The sequence below is a fragment of the Cryptomeria japonica genome, unplaced genomic scaffold (genome assembly GCF_030272615.1).
Source record: "Cryptomeria japonica unplaced genomic scaffold, Sugi_1.0 HiC_scaffold_939, whole genome shotgun sequence".
Taxonomy (NCBI): Eukaryota; Viridiplantae; Streptophyta; class Pinopsida; order Cupressales; family Cupressaceae; genus Cryptomeria; species Cryptomeria japonica.
In genome coordinates this window covers 4,591-17,739 of record NW_026729637.1, presented here as the reverse complement: position 1 = coordinate 17,739, position 13,149 = coordinate 4,591, and the positions used below count along the sequence as shown (strand labels likewise).

At 36.1% G+C, this 13,149-nt stretch overlaps 3 protein-coding genes across 3 annotated transcripts; all 3 read right to left on the bottom strand.

Moving 5' to 3' along the window:
- Nucleotides 1–502: 502 nt before the first annotated feature.
- Nucleotides 503–1,086, bottom strand: LOC131068588 (uncharacterized). Its single transcript, XM_058003820.2, has 2 exons — nucleotides 956–1,086; nucleotides 503–877 (listed from the first exon to the last, which is right to left on the bottom strand). Exons 1-2 carry the CDS (start codon nucleotides 1,032–1,034, stop codon nucleotides 639–641), a joined length of 318 nt encoding a protein of 105 aa, XP_057859803.1. The 5' UTR covers nucleotides 1,035–1,086; the 3' UTR covers nucleotides 503–638.
- A 4,515-nt stretch (nucleotides 1,087–5,601) lies between these two features.
- On the bottom strand, nucleotides 5,602–7,264 carry LOC131068581 (glucan endo-1,3-beta-glucosidase). The gene is made up of 2 exons (XM_058003811.2): nucleotides 7,077–7,264; nucleotides 5,602–6,953 (listed from the first exon to the last, which is right to left on the bottom strand). Exons 1-2 carry the CDS (start codon nucleotides 7,150–7,152, stop codon nucleotides 5,881–5,883), a joined length of 1,149 nt encoding a protein of 382 aa, XP_057859794.1. The 5' UTR covers nucleotides 7,153–7,264; the 3' UTR covers nucleotides 5,602–5,880.
- Nucleotides 7,265–10,604: 3,340 nt separating this feature from the next.
- Nucleotides 10,605–12,927, bottom strand: LOC131069082 (glucan endo-1,3-beta-glucosidase, basic isoform-like). Its single transcript, XM_058004392.1, has 2 exons — nucleotides 12,867–12,927; nucleotides 10,605–11,104 (listed from the first exon to the last, which is right to left on the bottom strand). Exons 1-2 carry the CDS (start codon nucleotides 12,925–12,927, stop codon nucleotides 10,605–10,607), a joined length of 561 nt encoding a protein of 186 aa, XP_057860375.1.
- Between the last annotated feature and the right edge of the window lie 222 nt (nucleotides 12,928–13,149).

Here is a 13,149-nt window from a genome sequence, read left to right as displayed (position 1 = left end):
CCTTTTTTGACAGCTTCTTCTCAAGCACATAGTAGACAAAACTTAATAGGAAGATGGCTCACAGCTCATCAACCCGCTCAATATTCACCTCAAATTCTCCAATACTACAACAACAAAAAAATTCACCTCACAAAGCAGTTCGTAAGGATAATTTTACCAAGCACAGCTTTCAAACTGTTCAAACAAGAATGAAGGGCTTTGATACAAAAATAGAATATGTTACTGCAAAATTAAAAGATATAAGACAGCAGAGAGAATAGAGACCAAAACAGCCAAAGAACTCGGTGGACTTGTACTCATCAAGTATGCATATTTATGCAAACAAAGAAACATCTACTTGCCTATAAACCTGCTAAACAGTTTGCTGTCAAACTGGTGAAGATTGACGGGATGTTTCAATACAAATTGAACGCCTCTCCGCTTATAGCGACACCTGGTGCAACTCTAATGTCACAATAGATAATATTAATGATAGAAGTTTACAGGGTACACAAGCGTTTTATTCGGGTAGAAGAGGCCGAAGTGACGCTCCGTCTCATCCCCTCCTTTCATCTTCTCTTTTAAAAGAGCAATGATGAAAACCTCCATGCTTTTCCAAGGTCTCTTGGGCGTCCCTATGTTAGACAAAACACGTTTGATTAGATTATTGTTGTACATCTGGGCATTTTCCATGGTAGCAACATAAGCATTATCTCCAGTTCCATAAGACGGCCATCCACTTCCAGTAAAAGCAATTGGTATGTTCGTACATCCCAGGGCTTCCACGGCCGAATAGATGGTATCCACCATGGCGTCACCAAATAAAACACCACCTCCTCTTTCGCAGGCAAATTATTGTCTCGTATCAGGGAATTGCTAACAGCTACTTTGTTACAATCTGCACAAGTAGCCATAATTCAATATAAATGAATATAGAATAAACCACCCGTTCACACCATATTTAAGAATTTGTTACCTGCAGAGATTGAGTTGTAGAGTATGGTCATGCAAACACAAATAATCAGGAGAGTCCTCATGCTCAAGCCCCGCCACATTATGCCATATTTGTCATAGATATGTATAGTGGAACGAGGTTTTGTATAAATGAGAGCGATGCACCCTCGCCACAGATTAAGTCAGAGTCAAATTGAAAGTAACAGTCGGCGACCTCAGAGGTAGCCCTCAACCATGCAATTGGCAAAATCAAATGCCGTGGGCATGCGACCACGATAATGTCTGTTGGGGCACGTTATAAATAATGTAGTTGTATGTCTAATTTAGTTGGATTATTGGTGAATATGGTTGTGTGTCTTAAATATTATATTATATGTATTTTTAAAATTTAAAATTTCTAGAAGATATTTTATTTTTTATTCTATCAAGATGAATTGGAGCTTTTTTTATATCTTTTTGTTTTGTGATTTATAGATCATCATCATTTATTTATCTTCATGATATCAAAATCAAGTATCTCAATGAAAATTTTGAGCTCATCTAATTGTTCGTAAAAGTTGTGAATTCTATATTAAGTTGTGAAGAAATTATTTTCTAAATTAAAGAAATGAAGTATATGATATTTTTGTCACTTAATTTTAATCCTACAACATATGCAAAGAACAATGTGAGAATTTTTTTAAATGATTAGTAGTATGTAATAGGAGAGTGAGAAAACATTCATATTAAGATAAAGAGGTGGGAATTAAAAGTATTATTGTATGTACTTTGTGATGTCTATATATTGAAAAGGATCCATATGAAAGAGATACATTAAAAATATTACTTTCATCTCACAAATGAAGAAACATATAGATACTAAAAGAGAAACTTACGTGTGAAAGCTTCCTTATGTTAGTTTCCACACAAAATCCTAAAAGCTTCCTCTTTTAAAAGTTTTAGAAATTAAAATTTTAAGTACATGCGAAAGTCATGCCTGTAATTTATCAAAATCTTGATGAATTAGCTTATGAGAGACATCTAAAAGTCTTTATCACTTTTTACAAGAGTCATATATAATTTAAACTTTATCACAATAATGACAATGTATGATAAGTGGTTTACTAACAATGTGAGAAAATGGTCATCATCCTCTGATTTAACGAATCATAAAGACTTTAACCTTGACTTATTTTTTGGCCTCAAACACCTTAATCATTACAACCTCGTCAAGACATTTTCTTCTTATCTTACCAAAAATAAAAACATGAAATAATTTCCAATCTAAGTAAACCCAAGGATGTCCCACCTCCTCATCCTACGCTTGGAGTCCTTCCTACACATTGTATTCCTCTTATTTATGCTTCAGTTCCACCTCCTGTTTCATACAAACATCTAGTATCTTGTATTTCTCCACTTAGTGACTAGTGAGGTTCCTTCCATTCCTCCTTCTACAAACGAAGAAAAGGAGTCGATGGTGGTCTTCTCAAATTTCAAACCAAACCAAACGAAACAGTAATGCTTGTGATCGATGCTGAAGACATTTTTGTAAAGCTCTGGAACTTGCTTCCCAAACCATTTACCCCCCTAAAACAACCATGCTTTGATCCCATTTTACCAAACCATAACTACCCCAAGAGAGGAGGAAAATATTAAGAAGATCAAATTGTCTAAGCATGATACTTGTTCTTTTCGCATTAAAGATCCTATTGTGATTAATCTAGATGATGATATGGATGATAATATTCATGATGTTAACAATGCTGATGCAAATAATTCTAATGATTCCGATAATATGTATGAGGTTATTGAAATCAATCATGAGTTATCTTCGAGATTTTCCAAAGCATTAACCATAGCTCCTAGTGACAAACAAAGTGATACATTGTTAGAGAATGGTCCTTGTGTGGAACTGGTAGTAGCTCCATCTATGATGCTCGATATTGCTCCCCTTGCATCTTGTCAGTTACCTTCCCTAAATGAAGTTAAGAAAGATGGGGAGGTATATGATTTGCTTGATTGGCTTCATTTGTGTCATGGATCCTCTTCTTGTGTGCTTGCTTGTTTGTAATGTTCTTCCCTAGTGATGTGCTATTGGATATGTCTTTGTGTTATGTTAAGTCCTCTTTGAATGAGCGTTGTCACTCCATTGGTGCAAGGTAATAGAGAGACCAAATCCATTGTAACATTCTTCTATTTGTATCTCAATTCTTCTTTTTGTCATGCATTTGCTCCATGTACGTTGCTTTATCTACTTAAAAGCATATATTTAATGCTCCAGATAAATATGAAAATATTTACTTTATTAATTAGATGAAAATAATGATTAATTTTTGAAATATTGATAATTAAAATTAAATAATGAGTTATTCTAATAAAGTGAAATATTTAAACATTTTTTTAATCTTTTTTTGATGTCATGAGATAACCCGGCAATCCAATCACATCTTGCCTCCTTGCCTTAGCCTTACTTTTTGCCAATTTTGGGGGTATAGAGGGTGCCAGCTAAGGCAAAAATCCCTCAATGGACAACTGAGCAGGCTCAAACAACCCAATTGTTGGGTAAACCTAGCTAGTGAGAGTTGAACCTTGGACTTACATGGGAAGAACCCAAAGCCTTGGCACAACCTTACCAAATGTTTGAGCTATGGGTCGAAGCCATGAAATATTCAAACATTACCTTTATAATCTAAAAGTAAAATCAAAATAAATAAATAAAAATATTTAGATATTATAATCCAAATATAAAATAAATTTAAAATTATAGTATAAGAGATTTTATTAGATTTTAAATTATGTTATTTTATTTTAGTTTATCCTCGTGAAATAAAATATTATAAAAATAAAATAGGATAATTATCTTCACAATTATAAATTCATCTTAACTTAAATTAAATTATTATTTACATTTTAAATTTATAATTGTGATTTATTTATGCTTTAAATTTATAATTATCACAATTGTAATGCTAGACAATCTTTTTGAGTTTTCTTAAATCAAATCATTATCCTTTTTTTATTTAGATTTTATATTTAATATCAATTATTATTCAAAATAATATGCTTTTATCTTTTAAATTGTATTTATAATTATCTTTTATGCTTTAAAATGTATGTTTATCTCAAATTTATCCTAAAGATATTTATTGATAGGAAGGTGCATTTTTCCTTGCAATCAAATTAGTAATGAAGACATAATAACCACTCAATATTTCATTCAATGCAACAATTACTATCAATTGATCTAAATTTTTCCATTAATCAGGTGAATCCATTATTATATATAACGTTTTCCCTTTTTTATTATATATAAATATCCAATATTCTAATAGTATATCCATTTATCCATTATCCCATTTAATCCATTAAATAAATATATATTCTATTATTTTATCCATTTATTTAATAATATATTGTATGCATATGATTCCTAATCTTTCTTGCATTACCCAATCCATCCCCTATTTATCATTTTTCATATCCATCTATTGCACTCACCTAATGCATGTGGGGCCAACATCTCCAATCCAATATTTTATCCCACATTCATCCTAATATTGGATTCACCCTTGAAGACATCTATAAATACCTTTTTCCTTCTAATTTCTAAGCCTAGCAAGTCAATCTATCATTTGTACATACTACATTTTCGAATATTTCTCTTGCATTTTTTTATAGTTTTATCACTTATCTTGCTTTCTCTTGCATCTTTCATTTCTTTGCATTAATGAATCTCCATTCAACATAGCCTCTCGTGCATGTGTGTTTCTGTTTGTCTCCATCTACAGAGACTTTTTAACCATAGTAGACTAAATTATCCCTTAATTTTTAACTCATTAATACTTTTATTTGCTTCTATATTTTAATTAAAAGCAATTTGCTCTTTCATAAAGAAATTCATTTATGTTTGTAATCTCATACAAACCTTTCAAAATTGTTCACGAGTAATAATAATGATATCTTGTATATAAAGATGAATAAATTTTACATAACCTTTCCTTCTCTTTACTCCCAATCTTGAATAACTTCTTGTAATGTAGTGGGTTTGGCCTGTGCATCTTGAACTGGACAAATTTAGATGATGGAAGCTATCCAACTTATTTGATTCCGTTACATAAAAATCCATAAGCTTTATTATTTGAAAATATGGAATAATAAAAAACATATTAAAAAATAAATAAAAATTACAAATGAATTGGTTACAGCTTATATTACTTCCACAACAGATCAATGGCAGAGTCTAGCAACTTCCGTTTCTACACTTTTGGGGAATCCGCTTTCAGATTGTGAGCAGACTGGATGGCCAAACACTAGATCACAATCCTTATTACAGGCTAAAATTCAAGTAGAAAATATGCAGCACTTAAGCTTGTCAAACTCATCATAGGGTATCTTTTCTAGGGAGACATAATAAGTCAATCACTTGGCTAATCGTAGCCTCTTCTCAGCAGCAGCAATGAGTATCGTTTCTCCTACAATCTTTCTTGACAGCTTCTTTTCAAGCACATACCAAACTTTAACACGAAGACAGCTTACAACTCATCAACTCAATCAATATTTACCTCACAAAACCCAACCACAGCTTTCAAACTCTTCAAACAAAGAATAAAGGGTTCCGATACAACAATAGAATTTAATACTGCAAAGGAAAAAGATATAGAACACCAGAGAATACAATAGAGACCAAAATAGCTGAAGAACTCGGTAGACATGTATTCATCAAGTGATACATATTTATATAAACAAAGATACAACTACTTGCCTGTAAATCTGCTTAACAGTTGGACAGCAAACTAATGAAGGTTGATAGGTAAATGGAGACTATGGACAGCGAACTACGAGTGTTTGGATAGAAATTGAACACCTCTCAGCTGCTATTGACAACTAGTGGAAATCTAATGACGCGTTTATAACAGAAACATAATTCTATTATGATTTATCTTAACAGTGACCACAATAGATAAACATTTAAGGATAAAAGTTCACAGGGTACACAAGCGTTTTATTTGGGTAGAAGAGGCCGAAGTGACGTTCCGTCTCATCCCCTGTTTTCAAATTCTCGTTAAAAAGAGCAAAGATGAAAACCTCCATGCTTTTTCCAGGTCTCTTAGGCGTCCCTGCATTAGACAACACATGTTTGATCAGATTATTGCTGTACGTCTGGGCATTTTCCATGGTAGCGACATGAGCATTATCTCCAGTTCCATCAGACGGCCATCCACTACCAGTAACAACAATTGGTATGTCCGTAAATCCCAGGGCTTCCATGGCCGAATAGATGGTATCCACTAAGGCATCAAACAAGTTGCTGTATATCCTACCTTCGTCTCTCACAGTCGGAGCCGTGGATTTGAACAAAGCATAATCTAAACTAATGCTGGTGTTTTCGAGGTACCCAAAAAAGGGATAAACATTTGCCATGTAAGGGGATCCGTGATCTTCAAGAAACTGCAGAAAAGAGCGCATCCTGTCCTTCACACTATCGCTGAAAGCTCCCTTCGATGGAAAGAAGGAAGCGGGTATAACTGCCCTGCCATTAGTGGCGGAGACCCTGATTTTATCCTGCAGGTTGGCCTTCTCAATAGCAAGTTGAATGTTATTCAAGGCCGAAAGAACATACGTTCCATACTCAGGCGTTTCCAGAGCCTGTTCACCCAGAGAAATGTATTTTATATTGGTGGCAGGATAATACGCCTGAATATTGTCCTTAACCCACTTATCTGCCACTTCTTGGCTGGAGGAGATGTTCTGCAATTCATCGTTAGTGACGCTCACAATAATTTCAATGCCGGAATTAGTATAGGCCTTTAGTGTATCAGGCTGTGCATCAAAAATCCTCAATTTTCCAATATTGTTGTTCTGCATCAAAGCTACTGCTTGCTCTGGGGTAGGCAAATTGTTTCCCGCCATTCCATTGTTCACTCCTATTTTATTAAAAAAACGAGCTTGATAAATCAGTACCAAATAAATCACCACTTCCTCTTCCTCAGCCAAATTGTTGTCTCGTATCAGAGCATTTCTCACTGCTGCTTTGTTACAATCTTCACAAGTAGACAGCCAAGATAGCTATAAGTTAATAGATAACAATAAATAACCATTTCACGCCATATTTACAGCTGTGTCATCTGTTAGAATTGAAAAAATACAATTAAGACATGAGTTACCTCCAGAGATTGAGTTGTACAGGATGGTCATGCAAACACATATGAGGAGAGTCCTCATTCTCGAGCTCGGCAACATTGTGCCTTACTTTTCATAGATATGAATAGCGGTACAAGCTTTTGGATAAAAAGGTGAAGGATTCGGAAGTGTTCCTTTAATCTTACTCAGAGAATTAGTCGGAGTTGTATTCAAATTGATAGTCGGCGACTTCCTTGAGCGGTCAATCGGAAAAGTCGAATGCCGTGTGCATGTTACCTCAGTAGGTTATACTTCAACATCAAATAACCTCAGTAGGTTATACTTCAACATCAAATAATTTCCATGCTCCATGACTTCAGAGGTATCCTTCAAAATTCAACAAAGACAAAATCAAATGCTATGTGCTGTCACCTCTAAATTAGAATTTGATATCAAAATGGTAATTGATTTCATTGTCTTTATTCAATTGAGAAGAGATATTCTTGAATTTTAGAATATTTTCATGCAAGAAACAAAAAGCCTTCTTTCAATCAAAAGAGTATTACTCACGCAAGTAGGAGATTTTTTATATGATTTGAAACACTATTGGGTTTTTGTTAGTTTGTTAGTTTGGTAGCTTGGACAGCTGTTTGTCCATTTGCTAAATAATTAGTAAATAATTGTTTGCTAACAAATGTAGTTAGAGTTCAAACAATTTTTATTAATTATTGTCCAAACTCAACTCAGTTGGGAAAGGGACTGTTCAGTTTCAGAGGGAGAATGGTGAGATGATTCCTCTTCATGATGTGTTGCATGTTCCAAGCTTAGGGATGAATTTGATTTTTGTATCTATCCTTCAGGACAAAGGGTACAATGTACTCTTTAGAGGGCCACATGTATTGATTAAGCATAAGTATTGGAAATCACCCATAGCTATTGGAGTTAGGAGCGGTCAGCTTTATAGGCTGTAGTTTGATATTCCTAAGGCACTCATGAGTAGCAGCAATCTTAGAGATCGAGGAGATCTATGGCATAGGAGAATGGGTCATATACATCATGGAGCACTTAATTTGCTTCGTGAGACAGTGACAGGTGTTCCAGAGGTGAGCACAGAGCATGATGATGTATGTAAAGGATGTGTGCTGGGAAAGTTTGTGAAAGCAACTTTTCCAAGGAGTGACACTAGATCCAAGGGTGTTCTTGATCTAGTACATTCAGATATATGTGGACCAATATCGACAAAATCTCTCAGAGGGTATGAGTACTTTGTTACTTTTATTGATGATTTCTCCAGGAAAACTTGGATATACTTCTTGAAGACCAAGGATGAAGTTTTCAGTTGCTTCCAAGAGTTCAAACCTCTTGTGGAGAGTTCGATAGGAAAGAAGATAAAGGTTCTTCGGTAAGACAATGGAGGCGAGTATAAAGGCAATGAGTTCCAGGAGTTCTGTACCAGAGAAGGAATCAAGAGAGAGTGGATTGCTCCTTACAATCCACAATAGAATGGAGTTGCTGAGAGGAAGAATCAGTCTATATCAGAGGAAGCAAGGGCTATGTTGCATGACCAGGATATGCCCCGTTACTTATGGGTAGAAGCATGTAGTATGGTAGTATACATACAGAATAGGGTTCCACATAAGGTTCTAGGGAAGATGACACCAAAGGAAGCATTCACTGGGAAGAAGCCAGATGTTTGTCACTTTAGGATCTTTGGGAGTTTGGCATATTGTCACATTCCAAAGGATACACATACCAAGTTAGATCAGACTTTTAAAAGAGGGTACTTTGTGGGGTACAGTGAAACCTCAAAGGCATATCGCATATTCATTCCAGGGACTAGGCGGATTATTGTTCGACGTGATGTCAAGTTCATGGAGGACAAGGCATTTAGAAGGTCCAGAGATTCACGAGCAAATGATCAGATTGAGCAGCCAACACAAGCTCCAAGGATCACTCAACCGAATCAAGGTCAGCAAAGCTCTAGTAGAGTTACTAGTACAAGCATAGGCTCAGGAGGTGAGAGTTCTCAGAGTACGGAGAAACAGGTGCAAGAAGAGATGCATCAAGAAGACATGGAGGTTGATATTTCATCTTCTACAGTTGGCAGCAACAACCGTGAGGTTCAGCAGACACAAAGAAATACTCAGGAGTTAGTGGGTACTCCTAGGAGGAGTAGTAGACAACGGAAACAACCAGCCAAGTTTGATGACTATGTTACATTAGTTAGTCAGTTGGTAGATAATGAACCTTCTAGCTATCAGGAGGCTGCACAACATGAAGTGTGAAAAGATGCTATGGTTGAGGAGTATACTTCAATTATGCAGAATGATGTTTGGGAGGTAGTGCCTAGACCAACAGATAGAGCTATGGTTGGATCACGTTGGATCTATAAGATCAAGCATGGTGCAGATGGTAGCATCGAGAAATACAAGGCAAGGTTTGTGGAAAAAGGGTTCTCTCAGAAGGAGGGAATAGACTATGAGGAGACATTTGCTCCAGTTGCCAGGTATACTTCAATCAAATAGATGTCAAGACAGTGTTCCTCAATGGTGAGTTGAAAGAGGAGGTATACATAGAACAACCAGAAGGCTTTGTAGCACACAACAAAGAGACCCACGTGTGTAGATTAAAGAGAGTTTTGTACGGACTCAAGCAAGCTCCCAGAGCGTGGTATGAACGCATTGATAGTTACTTGTAGGAAATGGGCTTTGTGAAGAGTGAGGCGGATGCTAATCTCTACTAGTTGGTGGTTGGGGTGAGATTCTCATTCTTGTTCTATATGTGGATGAGTTGTTTCTAACAGGTTCACTAGGGCTCATAGAAGAGTGCAAGTGGGACCTTGCAGTAGAGTTCGAGATGAAGGATTTGGGACTTATGCACTACTTTCTAGGCATGGAGGTATGACAGACAGATGGAGAGATTTTTCATGGACAAGGGAAATATTGCATTGAAATCTTGAAAAGGTTCAAGATGGAAAATTGCAAAGCCATGTCTACATGTATGATCACGAATTGGAGGAAGGTAGATACATCTAGGGAGAAGGATGTAGATCCCATATTATTCAGGGAGTTGATTGGTTCTCTCATGTATTTGGTCAACACCAAGCCAGATATAGCTTTTGTAGTTAACTCTCTTAGTCAGTTCATGGTTGAGCCAAAGCAAGTGCATTGGACAGCGGCAAAGCATGTGTTGCATTATTTGCGAGGTACAAGCGAGTATGGGATTAGATATGCTCGAGGTGAAGGAATTAGGTTAATGGGCTACACTGACGCAGATTGGGCAGGCAGTACAACAGACAAGAGGAGCACTTCAGGGTGTTGTTTCAGTCTGGGATCAGGAGTTGTCTCTTGGTTCAGTAGGAAGCAGAAGTCTATGGCTCTAAGTTCTGCAAAGTCGGAATACATAGCAGCTAGCATGGTGACATGTGACGCTATATGGCTTCGGTTGTTGCTAGTAGCCTTGTTTGGTCAAAATGTGGAGACTACAGTGATACACTACGACAATCAGAGTTGCATTAGGTTGACTGAGAATCCGGTGTTTCATGATAGGTCGAAATATATAGACATCAGGTATCACTTCATTAGAGATTGTGTACAATGTGGAGTTGTCAAACAAGCAACTTGAATGTTATTCAAGGCCGGAAGAACATACGTTCCATACTCAGGCTTTTCCAGAGCCTGGTCGCCCACAGAAATGTATTTTATATTGGTGGCAGGATAGTACGCCTGAATTTTGTCCTTGACCCACTTATCTGCCACTTCTTGGCTGGAGGAGATGTTCTGCAATTCATCGTTAGTGACTCTCACAATAATTTCAATGCCAGAATTAGTATAGGCCTTTAGTGTATCAGGCTGTGCATCAAAAATCCTCAATTTCCCAATATTGTTGTTCTGCATTAAAGCTACTGCTTCCTTTTGGGGAAGCAAATTGTCTCCCACCATTCCATTGTTCACTCCTATTTTATTAAAAAAATGAGCTTGATAAATCAGTACCAAATAAATCACCACTTCCTCTTCCTCAGCCAAATTGTTGTCTCGTATCAGAGCATTTCTCACTGCTACTTTGTTACAATCTGCACAAGTAGACAGCCAAGATAGCTATAAGTCAATAGATAACGATAAATAACTATTTCACGCCATATTTACAGCTGTGTCATCTGTTAGAATTGAAAGAGTACAATTAAGACATGAGTCACCTCCAGAGATTGAGTTGTACAGGATGGTCATGCAAACACATATGAGGAGAGTCCTCATTATCGAGCTCGGCAACATTGTGCCTTACTTTTAATAGATTTTAATAGCAGTACAAGCTTTTGGATAAAAAAGTGAAGGATTCGGAAGTGTTCCTTTAATCTTACTTAGAGAATTAGTCGGAGTTGTATTCAAATTGATAGTCGGCAACTTCCTTGAGCGGTCAATTGGCAAAGTCGAATGTCGTGTGCATGTTACCTCAGTAGGTTATACTTCAACATCAAATAATTTCCATGCTCCACGACTTCAGAGGTATCCTTCAAAATTCAACAAAGTCGAAATCAAATGCTATGTGTTGTCACCTCTAAATTAGAATTTGATGTCAAAATGGTAATTGATTTCATTGTCTTCATTCAACTCGGAAGAGATATTCTTGAATTTTAGACATTTAAATGAGATATTTTCACGCAAGAAACAAAAATCCTTCTTTCAGTCAGAGAAGTATTACTCACGCAAGTAGGAGATTTTTTATATGATTTGAAACACTACTGGGTTTTCAAGATGAACATTGATAATTATAGACAGGAGTTGATGATTGAAAACCCTAACGTGATTCATATCATGTGCGTTGAAAATAAAGATTTCATTGTACAAAGAAACTTTCTCAGAATTCATAGCACTCTCACAAGATAAGTAGGCATGATTTTAGTTTTCTTTGGTTATCAGTAATTTGAAGAACATTTATGTTCATCCCCCAATGAGAATCATTATGGTTTCTTCAAGGATGCATTCCATCGAAATACAATTGCATTATTTGCCAATAGGCTATATTATGTGGGTAGTTCACTAGCATTTAAATTCTCATGTAGATTTTTGCTCATGCTAGATTTTTATCCTAGGCACGTTCCTCGACTCATATCTAAAATCAAAGGGTGGGAAAGGACTGGAGTGAGCAGAATTACCCTTTCATAGAAGACACTTGGTCCCAACAAGACTCACCAAGCATGCATCAAGATGATGTTCATAAATATGACATAAAATAAGAAATCCTCCTAAACTTGATGTCATGTCTTGTCGGTTTTGTCTTGTGTGGAACTTCAAGCCAAGTCCGTAATGAAGAACTTTGTGCATGGTAGTGGCTAGGAGTAAGGAATTGTCTAGGGTAATTATGTGTTTGGGATAATTGTACAACCTATCCCACTGCATTTTTTTTAACATTATCTACTTTTTTCATTAAACTTCTACTAATCTCACTTTATGGACTAATCCTACAAACCAAGTAGCTACAACCCTTATACTCCAAACCTATGTAGGAAATGAATTCTCTATATGCATTACCTTACATACATGCATGGCACACTCCCTATGTTCTTAATGCTATATAGTATCACATTGACTCTTGTTTTATTAGCCGATAGGCAATATATGGTGGGAAACTCTCCATTGGATTCCACATTTCTCATGTTGTAGAATTTTTTTGATTATTGGTAAATGTGTAGTCAATCATAAATAATCCCACCTAATTTTCTTTGTGTTGGGAGGAAAAGGTGTGCCTCAAATAAATGTAATCTCTTGCACCATTAGTGTGTGCTTCATCAAGAATCCACAACTAAGTTCTACCATTAGAGATGCAAGTGCACATACCTTGTTGTATACTACCCAGCTCCTCAGGAGGACACACATTAGGATGATACTTTCTAGCCATCTACCTATAGGCCTTCTTGATATCATGTAGCCCCAAATCATAAGATATCCAAGCAAATTATAATAGCTTTGAGATGGTGATGCAATAATGTCTTAACTATTGTTGTACATAACTCTCTTAACTGTTGTTGCATAATAGACTACATAGGAGTTAGCTATTGCATAGTAGTCAATTTAGGAGTTAAATTAGGTTATGATTTTTTGTGTAACTACTGATTGCATT

What these genes read in the sequence shown, in the direction of transcription:
- LOC131068588 (XM_058003820.2), bottom strand. Translation starts at nt 1,034, where the DNA reads ATGTGGCGGGGCTTGAGCATGAGGACTCTCCTGATTATTTGTGTTTGC. An exon ending in CTACAACTCAATCTCTGCAG is followed by an intron (nt 878 to 955) that starts GTAACAAATTCT and finishes CTACTTGTGCAG; the next exon opens with ATTGTAACAAAGTAGCTGTT.
- LOC131068581 (XM_058003811.2), bottom strand. Translation starts at nt 7,152, where the DNA reads ATGTTGCCGAGCTCGAGAATGAGGACTCTCCTCATATGTGTTTGCATG. An exon ending in GTACAACTCAATCTCTGGAG is followed by an intron (nt 6,954 to 7,076) that starts GTAACTCATGTC and finishes CTACTTGTGAAG; the next exon opens with ATTGTAACAAAGCAGCAGTG.
- LOC131069082 (XM_058004392.1), bottom strand. Translation starts at nt 12,927, where the DNA reads ATGGCTAGAAAGTATCATCCTAATGTGTGTCCTCCTGAGGAGCTGGGT. An exon ending in GCTGGGTAGTATACAACAAG is followed by an intron (nt 11,105 to 12,866) that starts GTATGTGCACTT and finishes CTACTTGTGCAG; the next exon opens with ATTGTAACAAAGTAGCAGTG.